We start from the raw sequence: 25,017 nt of genomic DNA on the forward strand, positions 1-25,017 counted from the left end.
TCTTCCCTACAGATATTTTGCACAGGATTACACCCCTGCTATGCAAACTCTTAACATCTGCAAGTGGCCAGGGACGCAGTTGGCAGTTACCGATTACCACTGGGTAAGAAGCAACACAGTCCCAGAATTGCTGGTAGAGTAGGTTTCAATCCCTGTTATATCTGAAAATCATCTGGTGTGAAAGCTCCAAAGAGTGCATATGTGTGTGTGGGGGGGGTTATCTTTTTTTCTTTTTCTGAAGTGGACTTCAAAAATAAAACATTTTTCATCTGGCACTTCCAAACTGACAATATGCAGCCTCTTAAGATGTGAAATAGTTCACACCCCTGGCAACAAAGAGACTTCAAGCATTTCCATCTGCTTTAATATTAGAGTGGTAAACAAAAACCTACCACGAGGTTTGGTTTCAGAAGAATGTTTTTGATGGGAAGATAATTTGGTATAGGTATCCTATGCAACTGTATAAGAAAAAGCATTAATTGACACAAGCACTTTGGATGCAAGAAAACCTCCCTCCAAATAACAAACTCCTAAGAGTACTGCACACAGCTCTGGACAAATCTTTCTGCAGAAAACAGTCTTTCCACAGAACAGCACTACAGTGGCAGCTTAGAGGCAGTGAAAGTCTCTGTGCTCTCCCTCTCAGGAGCCATTCCTTCTGCAAGTGTAGGAAGAACACAGACTAAAGCAATCCCAGGTAGATTAAAAATCCCTCAGGGGTGAGATCAGCATAGCTGGCTGGCAGCAGCATGAACTACAGCAAATGAACACTGGCCCCATGCCACTTCTGAGGTGCACATTACTGGTAGCTTTAACCCAGCACATGGAATATCTAAGCCTTGGGGACTGCTCTGTGCATTAGCACATGCTTCATTTGTGTAGGCCAGAAAAATCTCTGACCCCTTTGATCTCAGAATCTGTCTGATCCCTAGTGCTAGCTATCACCAAAGCTCTGCCTGCTTTGCTTGGCAGTTGCTGCAGCCTGATACACTCAAGCTGGTCAATTCCTAGCTGATGAGCTGCTGTGCAATTCAAGGCAGCCCATGAGGTCCACGAGGCTCAATAATGCAAGCACAAACAGCTAGGGAGTTCTTACACACAGATCTATGTCTCTATGGAGACTGACAGCAGCTGACCAAGGAGCTAGGTTGAAGCTGGTCCAAATACATCTCTGCAAGGAGAAGCCCCAGCAGGGTAGACATACCCTTTGCAACTGGTGCTCCCTTATATGCACCAGCTGTTTCTCACTCCCAGGGAGTTCAATTTAGGAGCTGGCGTCTATTGGTTCTACATCCTTATTTGGCAGGGAGTACTACCCCTCCTGGTGGGGTCATGGCCACTGGCAGACACACCTGGGGGTGGGCAGATGCCTCACATTACCCTCAAGTGCCATTGTTGCAACACTCCAAGAACTTCCACTTTGATTCATGGTAAATCATGTCATCACTACTTTGCTATACTGCAGACTTCGAAATTATTCAGTCAAGTGAAAGAACTTTTTCCTCCTCCCTCAACAAAACAAATGCCTGAGTTTTGAAGAATCAGACAGAATGACTGGTTGCCGAAACTCACAGGGTGAGAAGCACAGATCTCTCTTTCACTGCATAGCACAGCTCCTTGCAGCTCCCATGCCCACTGGCCATTTCTCCTGTTGGTGCCAAAGACTACAATGGCACATAGTACTCTCAGCTGGGCTCAGAGCCCCACTGTGCTCCATACTCTATTGGCAGCAGAAAGTCACTTACTTGGCGCTGAGAAAATGCACGACAAACTAGGGCATAATCTCAAGGCATCTCAGATGCTACATGCAAGTGGACAGAGTCCAGGAGGTGGGGAAAAAAACCAAAACATTCCAGAGTCTTTTCACTATGAATTTCAGTGCAACTGCTTACTGGTATGAACTTCATTTAAGGTGCTAGTTATAACACTCCTGCCACTTCTCCAGCTAATAGTCATATAGAGTAGAGGTCACTGCGTTTATTGTCTAGCTTGCCAGATCTCCAGCTCCTATTACCAGCCACAGCTTTCAGGAACACAATTCTATGTTATACATACATAGCTCTGACTTTAATTTTCTGTAGCATTGCTTGGGGTTGTTGTGACCCAGGTGCAGGACCTGGCATTTGGCCTTGTTGAAACTCATCCCATTAATGCTGGCCCATTGATCTAGCCTATCCAAGTCCCTCTGAAGAGCCTCTCTACCCTCATTCAAATCAACACTGCCACCTAACTTGGTGCCATCTGCAAACTTACTGCTCACACTCTCTGTGCCTCAAGCAAGGTCATCAATACCGATGGTAAAAAGAAGTGGTCCCAACACAGATCCCTCAGGAACACCACTAGTGCCTGGCTGCCATCTGGATTTAACTCCATTGAGCACCACTCTCTGGGCCCTCCTGTCCAGCCACTGCTTTAGCCAGAAGACAGTGTGCTCAGCCAAGCCATCAGGAGCCAATTTGTCTACAAGAATCTGGTGGGGAACAGTACCAAAGGCTTTTTCCAAGTCTAGGAATACAACACCGACAGCCTTTCCCTCTTCCAGGAAAGAAAGCAGGCTGCCTAAAGACAGTGCTGCATAGGGTTAAAGCAGCACTTAAATACAGGCAGTTCTGGATGCAAATTGCTCTTCCAGCAAAGAACTGAGATCTTCTGCAGTTCAGCTGAGAAACTCGGCTAGGATTCAACCACAAGAAAGCAGTACAGAAGCTTTAATGTTTGCACAGAACAGATAAATTCATTGTCTTGAAAGGTCATGACAGAAAATCACAAGGAATTAGATTTCTCTGCCTTGGATAGATGAAGGGTAAGTCAAACGCAGAGCAGTTGAAATGTCTGGCTCCAAGAAGTCTGCTAGTTCAAACCTGTTCTTAAGCATCCAAACCATCCTTCCAGATATATGTTATTACATATTTCTACTGATCCTTTTCCCCAGCTGTGCAACTGCTGCAAATTGTGTCATGTATGACTATCAGAAGAATGACCCATAGATAAAGAATTTGTCTGTCTTTAACCAGATCATTTACCAAATACAAAATTATTTGTGATGCTGACAGATACCATCATAGTTGTCTCTCACACTCATCTCTCCACGTGTAAAGTGACAAACACAAACAGTACAGGGAGGTACACTGGAGGAAACGCTATCAGCGCCATACTCAGCTGGCAAAGCAAAGAAGGGCAAAGGTTAGTTTTGGGAAAAAAAAAGACCATGGAGACCACAAATCAAAAGAACAGCCTGAGCTTCACACACTTTAGCTTCACAGTATGTCCAAAATGAGAGCAACACACAAGTAGCACATCTGATTAAACAGGTTCCTTGTGTACAACTGACAACAACAGAGCTAATGAGCAGATCATTCCTGACAATGGATTGCGTCATACAGTAACTCTTACCTAAAGCTTTCTGGGTATTCAACAACAGCCATGTTGATAACCTCCAGTGCATGCTGATAGTGCTTCTGAGCTGAGAAGAGGAGGGCCAGCAGGTGAAGTGAATTCATGTCATCTTTGCACAGTTGCAGTGCTTCTTGAAGATGTTCTATAGCATCAGAAATCTGGGTGATGGGGTAGAAAGAAAAAGAGAATATATTCTTTCTTCAGCCCTATACTATATCTCAAAGGTAAGAACAAATACAATCATTACAAACTCAACTTAGGCACCTATGAGAAAGATTTCTACTACCTGGACAGTTTGCCAAAATTAACAGACTGCACTGCTTGAAAATAAAATCAAAACCACACATTCTAGGGAAAGAAGTCTGCAGCATTACTAAATCACTGTTCATAAACAGCAGCAGCAGACCTGATCCAACCAACCCCCTCTCACTCTGTCATGGTACTTCTGTGCTGTAAGCAGATCCACTACAGATGCCCAATTCTCAACTCCAGTTTCTAGGATGCGTGGCTGGATCTACCTGAGGAAGAGTATTACACATCTCCACTGCATTTTGTTTCTTTGATGGCTGTACAAAGCCTCCTGTGACTCAGATCAAAACCTTAAAAATTATTTGAATGTTCAAGGATCACAGGATCACAGGATGTTAGGGGTTGGAAGGGACCCAAAGAGATCATCCAGTCCAACCCCCCTGCCACAGCAGGACAATCCTATCTAACACAGATCACACAGGAACACATCCAGACAGGCCTTGAAAGGCTCCAGAGAAGGAGACTCCACAACCTCCCTGGGGAGCCTGTGCCAGTGCTCTGTGACCCTTACAGTAAAGAAGTTCCCCCTTGTGTTGAGGCAGAACCTCTTGTGCTGCAACTTACACCCATTGCTCCTTGACTTATCACAGGGAGCAAGTGAGCAGAGCCTGTCCCCCTGCTCCTGACAGCTTTCAGATACTTATAAACATTTATCAAATCCCCTCTAAGTCTTCTCTTCTCCAGACTGAAAAGCCCCAGGTCCCTCAGCCTCTCCCCATAAGCCATGCCCTCCTGGCCCCTAACCATCCTTGTAGCCCTCTGCTGGACCCTTTCCAGCAGATCCCTCTCCCTCTTCAACTGGGGAGCCCAAAACTGAGCACTGCATATGAGAGTCATGAACACAGGATAAGAGAGTCAAGAACACAGGATAAGAGAGTCAAGAACACAGGATAAGAGAGTCAAGATTCAGAATGCTGTCAGATAAAGAATATCTCTGCAAGCAGCAATGTAGCAGCTAGTCCTGACACTCACAGCAGTAGCATGTCATTAGAATCAAGTCTCACTTGGCAGGAAAAGTCTATCATGAATGCAAGTGTATCATATGCTCTGTGTGATCCAATATCCTATTTTAGGCTATCTATTCAACAGGAGACTTATTAGTACTTAAATTATTCCAGACCTGTGTTTGGCCCTGGAAAACTGTAGGGAGGAGAAAAAAAAAGGTATAAATTTATTCTCCTCATATATGTTCTTCCTCTCTTTCCTTTAAGGGACTGACAACCTAGTTCCTTCTTGCCCACTACAAGATCTTCCCACCAGCAAAGCTCTGCAGACATTCTTCTGCCTTGGCATACCACCAGCATCAAATTCCCACTGCCTCCACAGATCACTCAGGACAACAGGTCACACGTCAATAAGAGAAGCAGCAACTACACTGCCTGCACTTACAACAGAGCTTGCTGATTATCTAGATGCTGGGTACACTTCTGCAAGCATGGTGCATCATCTGTTCATGGGGCAATTCACTCTTACTGTGCATATCCAAGACAAAGTACTCTCAACTACTCTGTTATTGGTGACTCAGAATCATAGAACCACAGAATTAACCAGGTTGGGAAAGACCTCTAAGATCATTGAGTCCAACCTATCACCTAACCCTTCTAATTAACTAAACCATGGCACTAAGTGCCTCATTCAGCCTCCTCCTAAACACCTCCAGGGATAGTGACTCCACCACCTCCCCAGACAGTCCATTCCAATGCCAATCACTCCTTCTGTGAAGAATTTCTTCCTAATGCCCAGCCTAAACCTCCCCTGGTGCAGTTTGAGACTGTGTCTCCTTGTTCTGTCACTGGGTGCCTGGCAGAAAAGACCAATCCCTGCCTGGCTACAACCTCCTTTCAAGTAGTTGTAGACAGCAATGAGGTCTCCCCTGAGCCTCCTCTTCTCCAGGCTGAACAACTCCATCTCCCTCAGCTGTTTCTCACAGGGCTGTGTTCCAGCCCCCTCACCAGCCTTGCTGCCCTTCTCTGGACACAGTCAAGCATCTCAACATCTTTTAAACTGAGTGGCCCAGAACTGGACACAGTACTCAAGGTGTGGCCGAACCAGTGCTGAGCCTATGTAAGTCTGGAGATCAGTGCAACTACTCCACAGACATAACTCCAAACTGGCACCTGGCCTACAGCTTCAAAACTGCTGAATGTCCTGGCTTCGATTCAGGTTGGGATATATGACTGAGTACTCAGCTTTAAAGAATTTCTTCTTGTCAATGGAGCTGCTGTACCCACACATGTTATTACAGCCTCCTGCAAAGCTAAACACATTGGCTTAAATGACCAGTGCTCCTACCAGCAGCTTAGTAGGACCCATTTTCTTACAGTGTTAAAACACTGGCAGTGACAAGACAACTTGGAATCAACACAACAGGCACCAGACTGAGGTGGGCCTTGACCTGTCCATCTACAAAGTTCTTTATGTAGCTGTACCAGAGCTTTATAAATTTGACTTGTTAAAACAAAGCTGCTATCAAGAGTCCTCCTGCTCTCAGGACTAAAGACATCTCTTTTCTTAATTCCTCTGTCTCAAGGAAGCAAAGACATTTCAAGTTTGAGGAAAAATAAATTCATTAGAAGAAAAAGAAAATCCATAAACCAACCAACTGGAGGGGATTTAAGTAACCTGTTCTGGCTGACTGTACTTTGAGCAGGGATTGAACTCTAGAGGTCCCTTCCAAATTCAACTAGTCCGTGATTCCATCCAAGGACTTGGGAAAATGATCCTTGTTTGCTAATATAGATCAGACAAAGGATAAACTTACTGTCTACACTGAGGGATGTCAAAATTGTAAGGATACCTGACCTTACTTGCACATGAACATGCAAACTAAGTCACTTAGACTCTGCTTTGTATGTGCAAATACCCAATGATTACACAACTGCAAATTCATCCCCCTAACAGAGGCCAGCTATCAGAGAAGCTCTCTGAAGCTGTTGCAATGCACACAAAATAAAGCAGCACAAAAGTCAGTTGTGGCCACTCCTACAGACCTCTGTCTGCTGAACAGGCACTTCACATACTGCTGAAACAGACACAACCTAGAAGAAGTTTCCCCTGTTCCACTGTGGCGCAGGGCTTGCAATGATCACATCTTGTTTCAGTGCTTCCCTCTAGGACCATCTACTGCAGGCAATGGCTGGTTTGGAATTAATCAAGTCTTCCTGACAGCTGATTGTTCAACTTGAGACCACGAAGATTCCTTTGTACATTATCATTAGTACACAGCACTGCTGCTTCATCAGAAAAGAGTAGACAAAACAGAGATAAGAAAACACAATAATGATATGAAGAGACACTGGGTCTTTATGGGGGACATTGTACAAAACAACCACCAGCAACAGACCAAATGCAATGAAGTACAAATTAAATTTCTAGAACAGTGAAAGCAAGATATACGGCAGCAGTCAACACAAATTTCATGTGACAAGCAGAGATCAGACCTCTATTGATAGATGCCACAGTTTATTTATTTAAGTAACTATGTAATATGAGAAAGATGGAAGCTGGCAGCCCAGACGGCACCCTGAAACTTCAGGGCTGTATCAAAGGCAGGCTACCAGCTTAAATTCCCTACAAGTGCTGCTCTTTAATATAATCTTACTTCAGTTGGACTGCAAGCCTGAGTAGGGCCTGCAACTCAAAGATGCTACCCTTCTCTAATTCATCCTTCTGCTAACAAACATAGCACACGTGTTCTGAATGGTACAGAGGTAATATTCAGATCACACTGATTAGAAAGCAAAGATACTGCAGTAAGGCAGAAATAGCATCTTGCAGCACCACCAAAGTAATACTGAAATATGAATGGTTTACACTGCCTTTTATATAATAAGATTTATTTCAACAATGCTATGTGTGTCCTTAAAAGCAACGCTAAGGTGTTACAACTGTAGGTATAAAAATGAAAACAGTAGGAGTCAATAATAATTTGCAACAGTAGAATGCACTGGCAAATGAAATAGGATCTCATAAGAGGAGTTTTCAGGCCTTATAATAGCATATAGTTAATTAACAATTAAAACTATCCTTTCCATCTCTTTCTACAGCATAGGGATTATGGAAAGGAGGAAGTTTTTATGATTGGCAAAAGCTTCCACTGAAAACAAACATGCTGCTAGCCACTAGTTCAGGAAAGCAGGCAGGGACACATCTGTGAGTTATTATTTAATTCTTGCTACAACCTGGTTGTGATCACCAGAAAAATTTAGGCCAGGATCTAGACAGAAAAACAGCATGTGACATCTCAGCAGAGGAGGCAGTAGCTGGTCACATCCAGCAGCTGCTAAAAGCAGCACCTCTCAAGATCTACTAAAACAGAACGCCCCTTTGGAGGCAAAGACAAGTTGGCAGCTACCTTCTTTCAAATAGAATAAAAAATGTGGAGTACAAGAGCAGAAATATTTCCCCAGTACCTTAACTGATGTTTACCTTAGGATTTTCTACATCCAGACACTCTGGAAGGCAGGAGAAATTTTTTTGCTCTTGCTGCTTATCTGCTGGCAGCCCACAGATGAAATTGGTGAGACCTGTAATTCTCAGCTGCTGGCCCCTAGCTGTCTTTCCCTTCCTATTTTCATGCAAAGAAAGGTCAAACCAAATCAGGTATTAAAATGATGCGAACATGGCATTCAAGGTCAAAACCACCACCATCATCCAAAACGAGAAGGGAGCTGGCACTTGACATTACCAAGAGTGCTGATTCTCTATAGACTCATTTCCATAGAAACTGGCCTGCTAAAAACAAGGCAAGGCATTAAAATCAGTGAGCTTTGAAATGTTCACTCTACCCTGGTTTTGCTGATCCAACTGCTGTTACCACAGAAACAGCAGAAGCAGCTGCTGGGAGCTGGGAGTTATGAGTCTCATTTGTTGACTGGCTCAGCTGGCTGCCAGCCAGGCACTGCAGGTGGAGATAACCACCACAGTAGATACTGAGTTTGCTTTCCTGCCACTCCAGTGTTGTGGGGAAAACAGATTAAGACCCTCCTTGCAGAAAGGGGTATTTTGATGGAAAACCCACCCCAAAATTCTGTGGGGCTGACCAAGCCCTCCATGAGTCCCTGGACACTTCCCAGTAGCTCAGGTAGTCCATAAGACACAGAGCCACATATACACATACAAATACAAGTGCAAGACACATCATCATCATAATAATCTTTCATTTTGTTTGCTGATGTTTGTCAACTGCCAACTCTGCAAAACCCCTTCATAACCATTCCACTTCATGTCATGTCCTCACTGTGTGCCAGAGGGAAGCTTATGCTATTCCATTTCCCCTTTTCTTTCCTCGGTGCTGACAGAGACAAGTGCCACTGGGAATATCGTAGGAGTCTTTCAAGGAAGATGTCTCCTAAGTTTGCTAAGCACTCTACTGTCCTCTGCTTCTTGCTTTGTTCCACATAAATGCTCTTGTACCTATGCAAGCTGATACCTAGATTTTTGGTGCTGGCTAAAATTACCTCATTTACTGACCTTGACTATGGAAACAAAAAGGCCTATTTGTTGAGAATAACATTCAGGTATTATATTATAATCTACTGTGTCTTGTTGGTACTGTTACACCACCTGATGAAAGCCCTAACTGTGACCTTCAATAGTTAATGCAACCTGTCAAAAAAAAGTATCATTTATCTTTCAGTTAATCAGAAAGAGAATATATTAGATACTTTAAATGATTAAAAATGCATTACTGAATGCTTATCATTAAGTAAACTGGCAAAAGGAGAGTAGGAAGCTTTACAGCAGTCTAAAAATAAAGATGTCTCAGGTATCTCCCCTCTCTCCAAGCATGTGTTAAAGATTTATATCTCACTAGATGGAGAAGAGCAGAAGCAGCACAGCAAGGGTCAGGCTGACACTACACAACACAATTAGATCACAGGTCTGTGGTAGCAGGGGCAACTGGTAGAACATTGAGAACGAAAAAGCAAAGGTGAGGTAGACAAAAGAGGACACGAACATACAGACAAGAGACTAAAAAACAGAAAGAACAGGAGGGAAGGGAGAGGATGAAGTGAGATATATGGAATCACATTGTAAAGACAGGCTACAACTGGAGAAAGAGTAATGAGTTAAAATGCAGTGGACCAGTAACTGTAAAAGCAATAAAAAAACAATGATTGTAATCATCTTGATCTTGTTTTTAAGGATAGAAACTGAAAAGATGCAGTAATTTCACTCATGGCAAAAAGCAGAAGAGGCAGTAGACTGGACAGGAGGCAAAAGCTGTGAGATAAAGAAGGGCAGGTATTTTATCAACAAAAGACCCTGAGCAAACTGCATCATAAAGCAGCCACTAGGCAGATGAGAAAGTTAAATAAGCCATTTTAATTATCCTTTCTTATTGCAGGCCTCCTCACAACACACTGCTCTCATTATGAAGGGGCTACAAAAGTGACATTATCAAGAGTGCTCTCTTGGAACAATTAGTTTAACCTAATGAACACACAGCTCCTCTGCTTAGGTCAGGAAAGAGGATCCAACTGTTTGACTCTCTGGTGTAGAGGAAGGAGAGCAAACTGCAGCAAGCAGAAAGTGTGCCAAAGAAGGAAACTGTGATGGTGAAATTTCAAATCTGGCTAGAGAAGCATTTTAGAAAATGGGGGCATTTCCAGTACAGAAATTGGCTTTTGAACAGAAGGGACAGAAAAACAAAGCACAGCCCAAATGTGTTTGTTGTTTTTTTTTCTGAAAAGCAGCAGAGTGTATTTTCAGATCATCTTATTTTTTAGGAGATAACACCTTCAGCAGCATTCATATGCCAGCTAATCCCACTCACTGCAGAGCTCCAACACCCATCAAAGCTTAACGCCAAACGTGCCCAAGTATGGAATAAACCAATACTCAGTGCAGAGAGAGTGCAGCTTGGTGTGATACAGAAACAGGCAGTAAAAAGAGTCTTTGGAGCAGTCTGCAGCCTGCCACACCATTACATCCAGGCAACAGGCATAAAAACCTCACTTGCCCCACACAGACAAAGTTGATCCAAGTGGGAATAGCACTGCTCAAGGGTTAGAGCTGAATGTGCACTCCAGAGTGGGTCATTAGGTGTGCTGTAGAATCATTAATTACAAAATATTGATAGAAATATTTATTACATGAATATTCTGATTGCTTATTGTCAATTAAAATGTAGGAGGGATGGGACCACATTTAGCAGGTTTGGGGCTTGTCCAATTGGACTGTCACTCTCCTACCCTCTCATGACTAAGTGGTTGACAATCTTTGCACATACCTGTCTGACAAGAGCCAGCTGCAGTGATAGGTAGAGGATGATTTGGTGATCTTCTGGGGCCAAGTCACGTGCTCTTTAAGGGTAATCACACAATACAAAAAGAGACTGTTAGATTGCTCTTTGCAGAACTCTTCCGCTGTAAATCACAAGCACAGAACAAAACCCAGTCCTTTCCTGCTGAAAACTAGTCCCACAAAGAAGCACCAAAACTAGACAAAAAGCAGATCAGTGCTGGCCTGGCTAAGCCAGGCTCACAGGAACAAGTATGAGCAAAACAACTGTCAAAATGTGATTCTATGATTCAATGTTATACAACTTTGACCTCATTGCTGTCTACAGCTACCTGAAGGGAGACTGTAGCCAGGTGGGGGTTGGTCTCTTCTGCCAGGCAACCAACAACAGAACAAGGGGACATAGTCTCAAGTTGTGCCAGGGTAAGTATAGGCTGGATGTTAGGAGGAAGTTCTTCCCAGAGAGAGTGATTGGCATTGGAATGGGCTGCCCAGGGAGGTGGTGGAGTCACCATCCCTGGAGGTGTTCAAGAAAAGACTGGATAAGACATTTAGTGCCATGGTCTAGTCGACTGGATAAGGCTGGGTGCTAGGTTGGACTGGATGATCTTGGAGATCTCTTCCAACCTGGGCACTGATCCCTGGGGCACACCATTAGTGACAGCTGCCAACTGGATGTGGCACCATTCACCACCACTCTCTGGGCCTGGCCCTCCAGCCAGTTCTTGACCCAGCACAGAGTGAATCTGTCCAAGCCACAAGTTGCCAGCTTGGTCAGGAGCTTGTTGCGCAGATGGTGCCAAAGGCTTTGCTGAAGTCCAGGTAGACTCCATCCACAGCCTGCCCCACATTCACCAGCCAGGTAACCTGATCATAAAAGGATGTTTGGCTAGAAGCTTGCCTGCTTCCTAGATAGGACTGAGATACAATGAAAACCAGCCACTGCCAGTGAAAAAGGTGAAAGGATAGAAATCAGTGCAGTTCAAGAGCACTGCAGCACTGCAATTACATTAAAATTGGGCAGCAGTGGAAATATTACATTAAAAATGTGTATGTCCACAGACCTCAAATGTCTGTGGGCACACACATTTACAATATTAACTGCTCAAACACCACCTAGTGTATTTTGGGCTGTGTAAATTAGTTGTAACAGGGTCAGGAAGCTCACACCTCACCTCACTACCACGACAGAACTGACAACACCAGACTTTAACCCAAGTGGTTTTACTTGAGCTAACAGCAGTTGCAGAGGAGTTTAATTTCAGGGCAGAGCCATTGGATCAGACTCCCCCACAAAAGACAGTGTTGAAGAATAGGTGTGTGATGAACACTTTGTAGCACTAGCTCTGCAGACATGTCTTCACACTACAGCTCATATAAACACCCCTTAAGGCAGCAATCATCCCCTCCTTGGTAAGCATATTGAGGCCAGGTCATCCCATAGAAGCCTACACCCTGCTAGTGAAGGTACTTTCCCACCACGAGGGAAATAAACATTTAGGCTGGCTTCACACAGAAATGGAGACAAAACTATCTTGCCCCATTTGCCAGTTGCCATCACCCAAGGAAGCTGCATCTCCCAGCACTGCAGATTTCACTGCTGATTTCACTGCTGCTAACTTGGCACAAAGTTGTTTCCACTTAGTGGCAGAAGAGGTAGTCCAAATCTTGTCTCTTCAAACAAACAATGACTGCATTTAGCCCTCGCAGGAATGGTTTTGACAGACTATTGCTGACAGCTACTGAACTGGTTTTGAATTTTCAGGCAAGGCACCCTTATGAGAAAGACAAAATCAACTATCACACTGATTGCATTAAATATACACAATGCAAGTATCCCCAAGGTTCCTACTCACCTTTCCAAAGTCTGAAGTGCCTTCTTGTTCAATTCATCCTGAGCATCCTTCAGAGTAGCTGTAGAACAAGACACAATTTAAGAGCTGAATGAGCAACAATGGTGAACTAGTAACAATGGATGAAGAGAAGGCTGAGATTCTCAATAAGACTTTTGCCCCAGTTTTTACTGGCCACTCCTCTCTTCATGACTCTCATTTGGATGGCCCACAAGATGGAGACCATGGAGACAAAAGCCCTTTCACTGTAAGCAAAATTTGATGGGTGGACTGTTTAGTGGATAAGGAACTGGCTGGATGGTCACATCCAGAGGGTGGTGCTCAATGGCTTGAAATCCAAATGGAGAGCAGTGACAAGTGGTGTTCCTCAGGGGCCTGTGCTGGGACCTGTGCTGATTAATATTTTCATCAGTAATATGGACAGCAGGATCAAGGGCACCATCAGCAAATCTGCAGATGACACCAAGCTGAGCGATGCTGTCAGTATGCTATAGGATATCATCCAGAGGCACCCGGAAAAGCTGGGGGCTCAGGTGAACCTTGTGAGGTTCAACAAGAACAAATGCAGAGTTCTGCACCTGGGCTGTAACTATCCTCACTATCAACACAGGCTGGGGGATGAGGTAAAGAAAACAGCTTTGGGATGCTGATGGATGAGATATTGGACATGAACAGGCAGTCTGCGTGCAGCCCAGAAGGCCAATTGCATCCTGGGCTGCATCAAAAGAAGCATGTCCAGCAGAGCCAGAGAGGGGATTATGCCACTTTGCTCTGGTGAGACCTCAACTGAAGTACTATGTCCAGGCCTGCAGCCCACAGTACAGGAAGGACATGGACCTAACAGAGCAAGTTCAGAGGAGGCCCATGAAAATGATCAGAGGGTTGGAACACCTCTCTTATGAAGACAGGCTGAGAGAGCTGGGTTTGTTCAGCATGGAGAAGAGAAAGATCTGGGGAAACCTAGCAACAACCATCAAGTACCTGAAGGGGGCTGGTTACAAAGGCCTGTAGCGATAGGATGAGTGGCAATGGTTTTCAAACTAGAGAAGACTATATTCAAATTGGATGCTATGAACAAGTTCTTTACCATAAGGGCAATGGAACACTGGAAGAGGTTGCCCAGCAAGGTGGTTGAGGCCCCATTCCTGGAGATACTCAAGGTGAACCTAGACATGGCTCTGGGAAACCTGATCTAGTTGAGGATGACCCTGCTTACTGCAGAGGAGACTGGACTAGATAATATTTGGAGGTCCCTTCCAACCCAGACCATTCTATGACTCTATTAATTCAGTGTCTCAGAATAAATAGTTACACATGCACAGAGTATTTCCACCTGGGCATAAAACCTGTGGAAATCATAGAATCAACCAGGTTGGAAGAGACCTCCAAGATCATCCAGTCCAACCTAGCACCCAGCCCTAGCCACTCAACTAGATCATGGCACTAAGTGCCTCATCCAGGCTTTTCTTGAACACCTCCCTGGAGGTGCCAAGCACTCTCTCTGGCAACAACTTCCTCCTAACATCCAGCCTATGCCTCCCCTGGTACAACTTAAGACTGTGTCCCCTTGTTCTAGTGGTGCATATATTTATGGCTGGAAATCATGACATTTTGAAGAACAGCACAAACCCAGTATTTTAAACTGCATTTTTACTACAGACCTTTCCAAATCACTTGTCTGAAATGCCAAAGCATTTTTTATTAGCTATGCCACTGAAGGGGTCTGGGAGAAGGAGACATATGCTAACTAAATACAAAGAGCATAACAAGCCCTCTGCTAGGTTGGAGCATATGCTAAAAGCAGTAACTAGCAGCTCATTCTGACTCACATACAGATTGTCTCCACCATTCTCACACAGGAGTGTGTTTACAGGTTGAACAAGGAACAGCAGAAGCCAAATTTACAGCTCTATGACAAAACCCTTGACACCTCCATTAAGACCAAACCAGACTTGTAGGTTACTTCAGGTGTGGTATCACCACTAATGTGGTGTCCTCTTTGGTGCCTCTAACTGCTTGATTCAAGGATCTTGCCTACTGTGCCCTTTTCTCAATGTATGAATTAATTCCTAGACAAAGGCATAACAGGAGAAGAGCCAATGCTTGTTATGCCAGGAGTAGTGTAAAGTATCATGATCACCAAGTGAAAGGTGAATGAAGGAAGGGTTTATAGAAACATGTCTTTCTCATACCTGAATTATCTTGAAAGTTAGTGATCATTTCAGAAGCACACTGACTGTCTTGTCTGCTTCTTGGCTTTCCAATTTTGTGTAGCAGCTGCTTCTTGTTCTGCCTATTTTTAATTTGAGAGTTGCTGATCAACAGCACAAAGTAGGGATGAGTAATTAATCCATCAGCACACATCTATCTATAAATGTATTTCACAGAATCACAGAAACAGCCAGGTTGGAAAAGCCTCTCAGGATCACCAAGTCCAACCTATAGCCCTACTCTACAAGATTCACCTTAAACCATATCCCTAAGCACCACATCCAAACGACCCTTAAACACAGCCAGGGTGGGTGACTCCACCACCTCCCTGGGCAGCTCATTCAAGTGCCTGACCACTCTCTCCATGAAAACTGTTTCCTAATGTCCAATATAAACCTACCCAGTCTCAGCTGGAGGCCATTCCACCTTCTTCTGTCTCCAATTACCTGTGAGAAGAGACCAGTTCCAGCCTCTCCACCACATCCCTTCAAATAGTTGTAGACAGCAATGAGGTCTCCTCTCAGCCTCTTCTTTTTCACACTAACCATCCTCAGCTCCTTCAGCCATTCCTTAGAAGATTTACTCTCCAGGCCCTTCTCCAGCTCCTTTGCCCTCCTCTGGACCTGCTCCAGCACCTCCACATCTCTCTTGTATTGTGGTGCCCAAAACTGAACACAATATTCAAGGTGAGGCCACATCAAAACCAAGTACAAGGGAGAATCACGTCCCTACTCCTGCTGGACAGAGCATTTTTAATCCAAGCCAGGATGCCATTGGCCTTCTTGGCCACCTGGGCACATTGGTGGCACACATTCAGCTCCTGTCTATTACAACCCCCAGGTCCCTTTCTGCCAGGCAGCTCTCCAGCCACACTGCCCCAAGCCTGCAGCACTGCTTGGGGTTGTTGTGACCCAGGTGCAGGACCTGGTATTTGGCCTTGTTGAAACTCATCCCATTAATGCTGGCCCATTGATTTAGCCTATCCAAGTCCCTCTGAAGAGCCTCTCTGCCCTCATTCAAATCAACACTGCCACCTAACTTGGTGCCATCTGCAAACTTACTGCTCACACTCTCTGTGCCTCAAGCAAGGTCATCAATACCGATGGTAAAAAGAAGTGGTCCCAACACAGATCCCTCAGGAACACCACTAGTGCCTGGCTGCCATCTGGATTTAACTCCACTGAGCATCACTCTCTGGGCCCTCCTGTCCAGCCACTGCTTTAGCCAGGAGACAGTGTGCTCAGCCAAGCCATCAGGAGCCAATTTGTCTACAAGAATCTTGTGGGGAACAGTACCAAAGGCTTTTCCCAAGTCTAGGAATACAACACCAACAGCCTTTCCCTCTTCCAGGAAAGAAAGCAGGCTGCCTAAAGACAGTGCTGCATAGGGTTAAAGCAGCACTTAAATACAGGCAGTTCTGGATGCAAATTGCTCTTCCAGCAAAGAACTGAGATCTTCTGCAGTTCAGCTGAGAAACTCGGCTAGGATTCAACCACAAGAAAGCAGTACAGAAGCTTTAATGTTTGCACAGAACAGATAAATTCATTGTCTTGAAAGGTCATGACAGAAAATCACAAGGAATTAGATTTCTCTGCCTTGGATAGATGAAGGGTAAGTCAAACGCAGAGCAGTTGAAATGTCTAGCTCCAAGAAGTCCCTTTGAAGAGCCTCTCTACCCTCATTCAAATCAACACTGTCACCTAACTTGCTGCCATCTGCAAACTTACTGCTGACACTCCCCAAGCCTGAATGAAGGTGTTCATATATCAATTAAGCTCCAAAAGAAAAAGTTAGTAATATTTATGTAAGCAACAAAAGCAGAAAAAGTCTAAGAGTTAAGAAGAAAGAGCTGTGTTCTTCTACAAGACATAGTCTGGTAGATCTAAGATAATCATTTTCTTTGCATTCTGCAACACACGAGGGAGGGAAGCTCTGACAGTTACTTATTTTGCTAAAGCAGAATCATAGAATCAACCAGGTTGGAAGAGACCTCCAAGATCATCCAGGCCAACCTAGCACCCAGCCCTAGCCAGTCAATGAGACCATGCCTCATCCAGGCTTTGCTTGAACACCTCCAGGGATGGTGACTCCACCACCTCCCTGGGCAGCCCATTCCAATGCCAATCACTCTCTCTGCCAACAACTTCCTCCTAACATCCAGCTTAGACCTCCCCTGGCAGAACTTGAGACTGTGTCCCCTTGTTCTGTTGCTGGTTGCCTGCCAGAAGAGGCCAACCCCCAACTGGCTACAGTCTCCCTTCAGGTAGTTGTAGACAGCAATGAGGTCCCCCCTGAGCCTCCTCTTCTCCAGGCTGAACACCCCCAGCTCCCTCAGCCTCTCCTCAAAGGCCCCTCACCAGCTTTGTTGCCCTTCTCTGGACATGTTCCAGCACCTCAACATCTCTCTTGAACTGAGGGGCCCAGAACTGGACACAGTACTCAAGGTAGTTACAAAGTGGTTCTAGAGATGCCTCCCAATGAGGAAACAGATTGCATTATTTGTTCCCTCAAATAAACATCAGTTGGAAAAGCTAGGAGAGCTTTTGGGTTCCACTTGATAAGTCATTTCACTGCTGTTAAGCCTGAGTCAGAAAGATCCCCAAATACATTATGGAAATGAAGTGATACAGTTAGTCAGCTTTGCTTCTGCAGTGCTGGGAAACAGCATGTGAGTTCCACCTCCCACAACACGAGCTGCATCTTCAGCTACAACTAAGTTGGAAATCTAATTGTCCACCTCTAGATTTGTGTCTGACTTAGATAAGCACGAAGTTTGTGTTTGACAATATCGAGGACTGATCTAGAAGTTAACCATGTGGAAGTTAATAGAGACTTTACAGCTAATGGAGGTAAACTCTAAAAAATAGGCAATGAAAAGAGATTTAAGGAGGGATACATAAAAAGATTGGCCAGTAGGTTAAGGGAGATAATTTTCCTCCTCCACTCTGCTCTCACGAGGCTCCGCTTGAAGTACTGTGTTCAGCTCTAGGGGCCCCAGTACCAAACAGACATGGACCCACTCGAGCAGATCCTGAGGAGGGCCATGAAAATTTTTAAAGGGATGGAACATCTCTCCTATGGAGATAGGCTAAGAGGTCATGGCTTGGATGGGTAGATACTTTCCTGCATAAAAAACTGGCTGGATGGCCAGTCAAAAGTGTGGTGGTGAACAGAGTCAAATGCAGTTAGTCAGTCACAATAAGCTCAGTTTTCAAGACAGTCTCATTTAGTATCTTTAGCAATGATCTGGGCTGGGTGCTAGGTTGGACTGGATGATCTTGGAGGTCTCTTCCAACCTGGTTGATTCTATGGTTCCATGATCTCTGAAACACTTAGCAGCCATTGAAAATGCTGACTCACTGAAAGTCAGCTCAAGGGGAAAGTTACAGAAATCATAGAGAGATGCCACACCTCTAGGAAGAAAGCATCTACAGCCTCCCTGGGCAACCTGTGCCAGTGTCTCACCACCCTCACTGCCAAGAACTTCTCCCTAACATCTAATTTAAATCTCCCCTCTGCCAGTTTAAACCCATTAGTCCTCATCCTGTCATTACAAGACCTTGTAAATAGTCCCTCCTCAGCCTTCCTGTAGGGCCCCTTCAGATACTGGAAGGCTGCTACAAGGCCTCCTCAAAGCCTTCTCTTCTCCAGACTGAAGAGCCCCAACTCTCATAGCCTGTCCTCATTGCAGAGCTGCTGCAGCCCTCTGAGCATCTTGGTGGCCTCCTCTGGACTTGCTCCAACAGTTCCATGTTCTTTTTGTGTTGGGGGCTCCAGAACTGCACACAGCACTCCAGGTGGGGTCTGACAGGAGTAAAGGGGCAGAATCCCCTCCCTTGCCCTGCTGGCCACACTGCTCTTGCTGCAGCCCAGCACACAGTTGCTGTCTGAGCTGTGTGCACACTGCTGGCTCATGTTGAGCTTTTCATCAATCCAGACCCCCAGGTCCTTTTCCTCAGGGCTGCTCTCAGCCATTCCCCACCCAGCCTGGATATGTGCTTGGGATTGCATCGATCCAGGTGCAAGACCTTACACTTGGCTTTGTTGAATGTCATGAGGTTGGCCTGGGCCCACCTCTCCAGCCTGTCCAAGTCCCTCTGGATGGCATCTCTGCCCTCTAGACACACAGACATGTAGAAAAGGAAAAGCTAAGGCTAGGAAGGACACATGGTTGTTGACATCAACTCTCTAGGTAGATCTATTTTAAGGCAATGAAATAGAGGACTGAAGGGAGCGACAGTGTCTGTTAGCCTCTGTGTTGGAAAGCCATCCTCAGAACAGCTGATGACTCAGAGCTGGCTGAAAGAAATACACTGACTTGCACTACTGAAGTGTACAAGTCACTTCCTCACACACAAGCCTGGCAAAATTCTGGTATAACTCACAAGCTCAGAATGCTTCAATGATACCACACAGCCATTTTAGCTTTGCTGCAGGCTCATTTGCTGGAAGAAGCTGCTTTGTTTCTGTAGGACCTGTCTCAAAGGAAAGTCATGGGGCAGGACTGCCAAATTGATTAGGAATCACATTAGCACAGACTTCTTTCAAAGAAGATAGATTAGAAGACCTTCCATCAATATTGGAAAAGGTTGGAACTGGGAAATGACTATTCCCATCTGTGAGCCTGATGAAGGTCAGAGTTCAAACTCTCCTAAACACTGGGACTTCAAGACCTTCTGGCTACTATGCACCAAATCCACAGGAACCTATTTGACCAGTCATTAAAAACCCAAGCAAGCAGCATTAAAACAAAATACTTCTTACTTTTAGTGGCCTAGATATAGTCAACATCCACACTTACCAGTGCAGTATATATTTTTATCTTATTTACTTCTAAGCAGAGAAAGAAACAACATCACAGAGAGACTGAATCTCTGCAAGGAATAGGTACCATGCCAGGAACTGAAGACAGGCACTTCTGACTCCAGTTCTTGGATTGTATTTCTTTATGTGATTTACAAGGGGGTGACAAAACCATGATATTCCATTTATTTGATGGAAAGCTGGATTTTTTTTTGGTGTGTAAATAAGCTAAAGAAATGTATTACAAATACTCAAGTAAAGCACATCAAGCAGTTGGCTACAGTCAAAATATCACCTCCTAAGCAATGATTTGCATATTTCCCTTTATCTAAGAACTTCACTTTCATTACTGGGGAAGACAGTTCTCTGGGCAAGTGAACAGTCTCCATTTGTCTTACAATCTGATTGGTTTTCATGTAAATTCAGCACTAAAAGCAGAGTTTCTAGCAGATTTCCATTGCTTATACTGAAGACTTAAAAGAGACACTCTCCATACAACATGCTTGACAAACATGATAACTCACCATCAGTAGCTTGAAGACTGTATGTTAGGCCCAGTGCCAGGTAACCCTTTGCTAGGGACTCTCCAGCATCCTCACCCATGTCTATCACGGTTTTAGCAAAGTACTCTCCTTCTTCCAGCTGCAAAAGACGTAGGCTGAGACTTACTGGCATTTCCTCCACACTTGTTTCAATAAGATCATCCTATTAAACCTACCTGGAAGTGATGCTGAGAGTCAGTCACTCAATCACAGTAAAGCAGGACACAGAAGTTGGGCTTAGCAGACCTTGGAGCACATGCTTCAATCATGCAACCACAAATGTTGAATCAACTGACTACTCATATGTTGTCCTAGCAATACACTGAAAGTTCTTACAAGTTTCTTCCTTCAAAAGAAGAGCATCCTGGTTTGCTGTGCAATGCTTTTGTTTAAACATTAGCAAGTTTTACTTCCTTTTAAAATCCTAACAGGAGTAAAACAAGAAAGCACTTCACTACAAGGTGAGTTCAGCTGCTGTGTGCAGCTCTGCTGCTATAGTCGTTGGCTGTCAAAGGTATAAGACAGCTGCTTTTCTAATTCAAGAACAGTGGTGTTTCTTTGGCATTGCACTATTAAGGGCACACTTTGCCCACCTCCTGGAACATTTGGGCCCTATGTGACAGGACATATAAGTAAGCAGAGCTGTGACATAGCACAGTAATCAATCACAAGTGGAGATGTCCCATGAGCATCGATATCTTCCTGTCTCAAAGTCTGGACTACATTCCACCACCGTGTGCTATAATGCATTCAAACAATGGCAATGCCATTCTGGGGTGTATTAGAAGGGCTGTGGCTAGTACATTGAGAGAGGTTCTCCTGCCCCCTCTACTCTGCCCTAGTGAGGCCACTTCTGGAGTACTGTGGTTAGTTCTGGGCACCCCAGTTCAAGAGGGACATAGAACTGTTTGAGGGAGTCCAGCACAGAGCCACAAAGATGATGAAGGGAATGGAACATCTCTCTTACAAGGAGAGGCTGAGGCAGCTGGGGCTGTGCTGCTTGGAGAAGAGGAGACTGAGAGGTGACCTCATCAATGTTCATAAATATGTGCAGGGTGAGTGCCAGGAGGATGGGGCCAGGCTCTCCTTGGTGATGCCTGATGAAGGACAAGGGGCAATGGATGGAAGCTGAGGCATAGGAAGTTTCATTTAAACTTGAGTAAGATTTTTTTTTCCCCTGTGAGGGTGACAGAGCACTGGAACAGGCTGCCCAAGGGAGTTCTGGAGTCTCCCTCTCTGGAGATATTCAAACCTGCCTGGACACATTCCTGTGTGATCTGGTCTAGGTGATCCTGCTCTGGCAGGGGGGTTGGACTGGATGAGCTTTCAAGGTCCCTTCCAGCCCCTGACATTCTGTGATTTTTAACTGTTAGTATTTGTCCATTAAACTGCTCCCATATCCCATGTCTATCCTCCTTCCTGCTTCATAGTGACATTGATAATCTCGTTCACTTTCATTTTAAATGATTCAATTCTGATTTGATTGCCATGTAATTTAATTGCAAATAATTACTGTAAAGATGACATTCAGAAAAACAGTTCTGCTAAGCAGCTAGGTCTTTATAGGGTACAGGAGTTTGCCAGTAATACCAGAAGCATCCTTTTGACTGTGAGATGAGGGAACTTCAGTTATTTTAAAAGATGCTCACTCTGATTTCCCTCTGACTCCCCTTAATTAAACCTCTTCAATAGCATCATCAAGTTTGGTATCAGGGTAGAGCACAGGACACTGAGTGAAAGGAATAGGGGAGAGGAATATTTTTTATTTGTTTTTAATTCAAGAAGTTGTGGTCTAGATAACTGCAGTAGCCTCTTGTGAAATGGTGTTTGGATTTCACACTGCACCCCATTTCTGAGCCATGGTCTGATGGCATTCTATTCAGTGAAAACACAGTACACAGAGGAAGAAACCTTTTACTCTGCAATAATCAAACCCAATTCATATTTCCTTTCTCCTATCTTTTTTAGGGCTAGACTGTTGCTTTACCAGCTCTGCCATGTATGAGAAACACAGATACTCAATTGCCTGAGGACAGAGTTAGAACTGAATTTCAGTCTCATCATCTTTTCTCGCTGTAAGGAAGTTTTTTTTTATCCGCTATCTGTGCTAGTGGATCCAAAGAGATTTTAGGGAGAAGCACAAATGAGAAAGACAAATCTTGAATCTGCCTTCTTCCTGGCATAGCAGTATCTTCAATTTGGGTTCATAATTTCACATTCAACTTCTCACCCATCAGAGTCAGCAGACTTTAATGGCATCGTTTGAAATTTAGTCATGCAGACATACCACAGTAGCACATAAAAGCAAAGGGATTCTATGCCATTGTATTTTCTCACAGTACAGAAATGTTGTCCTTCTACCTCAATATACATCAATGACTCAGTGTTTGGTAGAACACCTCTGTTAAAACTTCATTGCTGCTGTTAAGCATGAGAACATCCAAGGGAGCTTGATTTTAGCATGGAGTAACCCAAGACACATTTCGTTCAAAGGCTACTCATGGCAGGGATTACATATTTAGCAAGAATCAAGAGTAACTTCAAGAAGGCTGCAGTTTATTTGTGTTTAAGTGTAGTCAGTCAGTCAAAACACATCTGAAAGGACTGTTCTGTTCTTTGCTTTGTTGCCTTCTCAGGATCCTGAACTTTACCACCTTATAGTGCAACCTAAGCTACCCCCATACTTCATATTCCCAGCCCCCCTTTCCTGTTTGTAAGTATCAGGTCCAACAGAGTGTCTCACTTCATTGGCTTCACAGCTACAATGTCTTCCCTTGATTGAATTCATGTTTACAGAGCAGGAAGGTTGAAGAATCAAAGAGTTATGTGCAATATGGAGATTGCAAGTTTGTCTCCCATACTAAAATACAGGCTCATAGGCAAAAACTAGCCTGATCTCAGAGAAGGATTTTCCTCACATTCAGCACAACTTTTCTAGTTGTGGGGTTTGGTTTGTTTGTTTTTTCCTGGTTGGCTTTTGGTTGTTCTGTTGGTGGTGTTTGGGAGTTTTTAAGGTTGGTTCGTCTGGTTGGTTTTTGTGTGGGTTTTTGTCTGTTGGCAATCACTGAGATAGTAGAATTGCCAGGGCAAGCTATCAGGGTCATATAGTCCTCTCCATGGATCCAAACGAATGCAGAGAATTGAGCCCATGAAGCTCCTCTAGCTTCAGAGTAAAAATTAACAATATACTTGCCAATGTTTTAGATTAATTGCAAGGTGATGAAGGTTTGAAACCTTCATCAGAGATACTAATAATTCTGTTCAACACAACTGCAACATCCAGCTTTCCTGTTCTTCCAGGATCTCTAAGAATCAGGAAAAAATGTGCTTCATTAAAAAAGAGTTAACACTCACTGTGAATGTTCTATCCCCAAATGACTTTTCAGCCCTCAACATTTAGGTACTGAGCTAAAGGTATAAAAGAGTTAAGTTGCTCTATATAGAGAAGAGAGGGTTGGGTAGTTCAGCCAGGATTCCCTCAAGGCTCTCAGGCAGAAAAGATTTTTCCTAGAACAAGGTACTTCCCAGGTTTTGCTGAGTCACATGTAAGCTTAACCATTACAGGCTGAACAGTGTAGTTCATTCAAAACCACACAGAAACAGATTTCCTCGCTGATAGTGCTGTTAACTCATTCAGCTCAACTAACTTTAGCTGAATATCAACTTCCAGATAGATGCAGAGGATGGGGGTGTGGGGGTGGGGAGGAGGACTGCTAGTGAGGCACAGTAACAGCAAATCTAGCCTCTACAACATTTTACCAAGATCTGGGCAGATTCTTCCAGCATTTTCTTTTATGCTTTCTTGCATCTTGGCTTTACTTGTACTAGCAATTATAATCCTTCACTGACTGCAGGGACACCTCGTGGTGAGGACAGGTGAAAACAGCAGGCTGCCACTCAATTAACTGAACGAAGCAGCAAAAGACTGACAGATGCTTCTGATCCTTGGCATAATCAGAATTTCACAGGCAAAGGCTTCCACTCCCACTCTGCTTCTGGGGCATACATTAATGCAACCAGAACACAAAACACTGACATAGCAGCTTCAAGAATGAGGGACCAAGCTGTCCAGTAGGTCTGAACTGTCTAACAATCCACTTACAATTAACCTTTGTCTTCCAGGGGATATAAGTGTGGCCAATTCAACTCGATACTCAGTTGAAGAAGCAAGTCTCCAGAATGGCTGTTACAGCTTTGCTCCCCTCCTCCTTTGTCTAATGTGCAGCAAGTTGGTGACTCACTGCAAAATTCATTGCTGAGATTATTTTTTAAGGCATGCATGCATACATAAATTTTTAACAGGGATTCCCTTTCTCCCCACTGCAGCTACACTGTGCCACTGTCACTGCAGCACCTGATCCGTTACATAACAAGAACTGCATCAGCTCACTTACCCAGTGCAGGGAACCAATGCAGACTTTGGCAGCCAGCAGAGGAACGGTGGGATCTGTAGGTCTCAGTTTAGCACATTCTCTAAGCACTGATACAGCGTATGCTGACTGGAGGAGGAGGAAGGGGAGAGAGGAGGAGGAAGACATAAAAAAAGGCTGATTAGACAATGCTATTTCAGAGTCCAAACAAGGTATTAATTTCAGTGAAACACACAACAAAGCACTACAAAGTAAAGAATGACATCAGCAGCAAGTTAGCAACCTCAT

General features: G+C 44.3%; 1 protein-coding gene across 4 annotated transcripts in view; it reads right to left on the reverse strand.

Moving 5' to 3' along the window:
* Positions 1 to 25,017, reverse strand: part of TTC7A (tetratricopeptide repeat domain 7A) — a 180,431-nt gene that overhangs the window by 90,984 nt on the left and 64,430 nt on the right. For all 4 annotated transcript variants that reach the window (XM_064158360.1, XM_064158358.1, XM_064158359.1 and 1 more), the window contains 5 exons: positions 24,754 to 24,858; positions 20,342 to 20,459; positions 12,807 to 12,864; positions 10,940 to 11,012; positions 3,394 to 3,554 (listed from right to left, as the gene is read on the reverse strand). In XM_064158360.1, the coding sequence (XP_064014430.1) occupies positions 3,394 to 3,554; positions 10,940 to 11,012; positions 12,807 to 12,864; positions 20,342 to 20,459; positions 24,754 to 24,858 (515 nt within the window). The remainder of the gene's footprint in view (positions 1 to 3,393; positions 3,555 to 10,939; positions 11,013 to 12,806; positions 12,865 to 20,341; positions 20,460 to 24,753; positions 24,859 to 25,017) is intronic.

The sequence above is a fragment of the Pogoniulus pusillus genome, chromosome 18 (assembly GCF_015220805.1).
Source record: "Pogoniulus pusillus isolate bPogPus1 chromosome 18, bPogPus1.pri, whole genome shotgun sequence".
Classification (NCBI taxonomy): Eukaryota; Metazoa; Chordata; class Aves; order Piciformes; family Lybiidae; genus Pogoniulus; species Pogoniulus pusillus.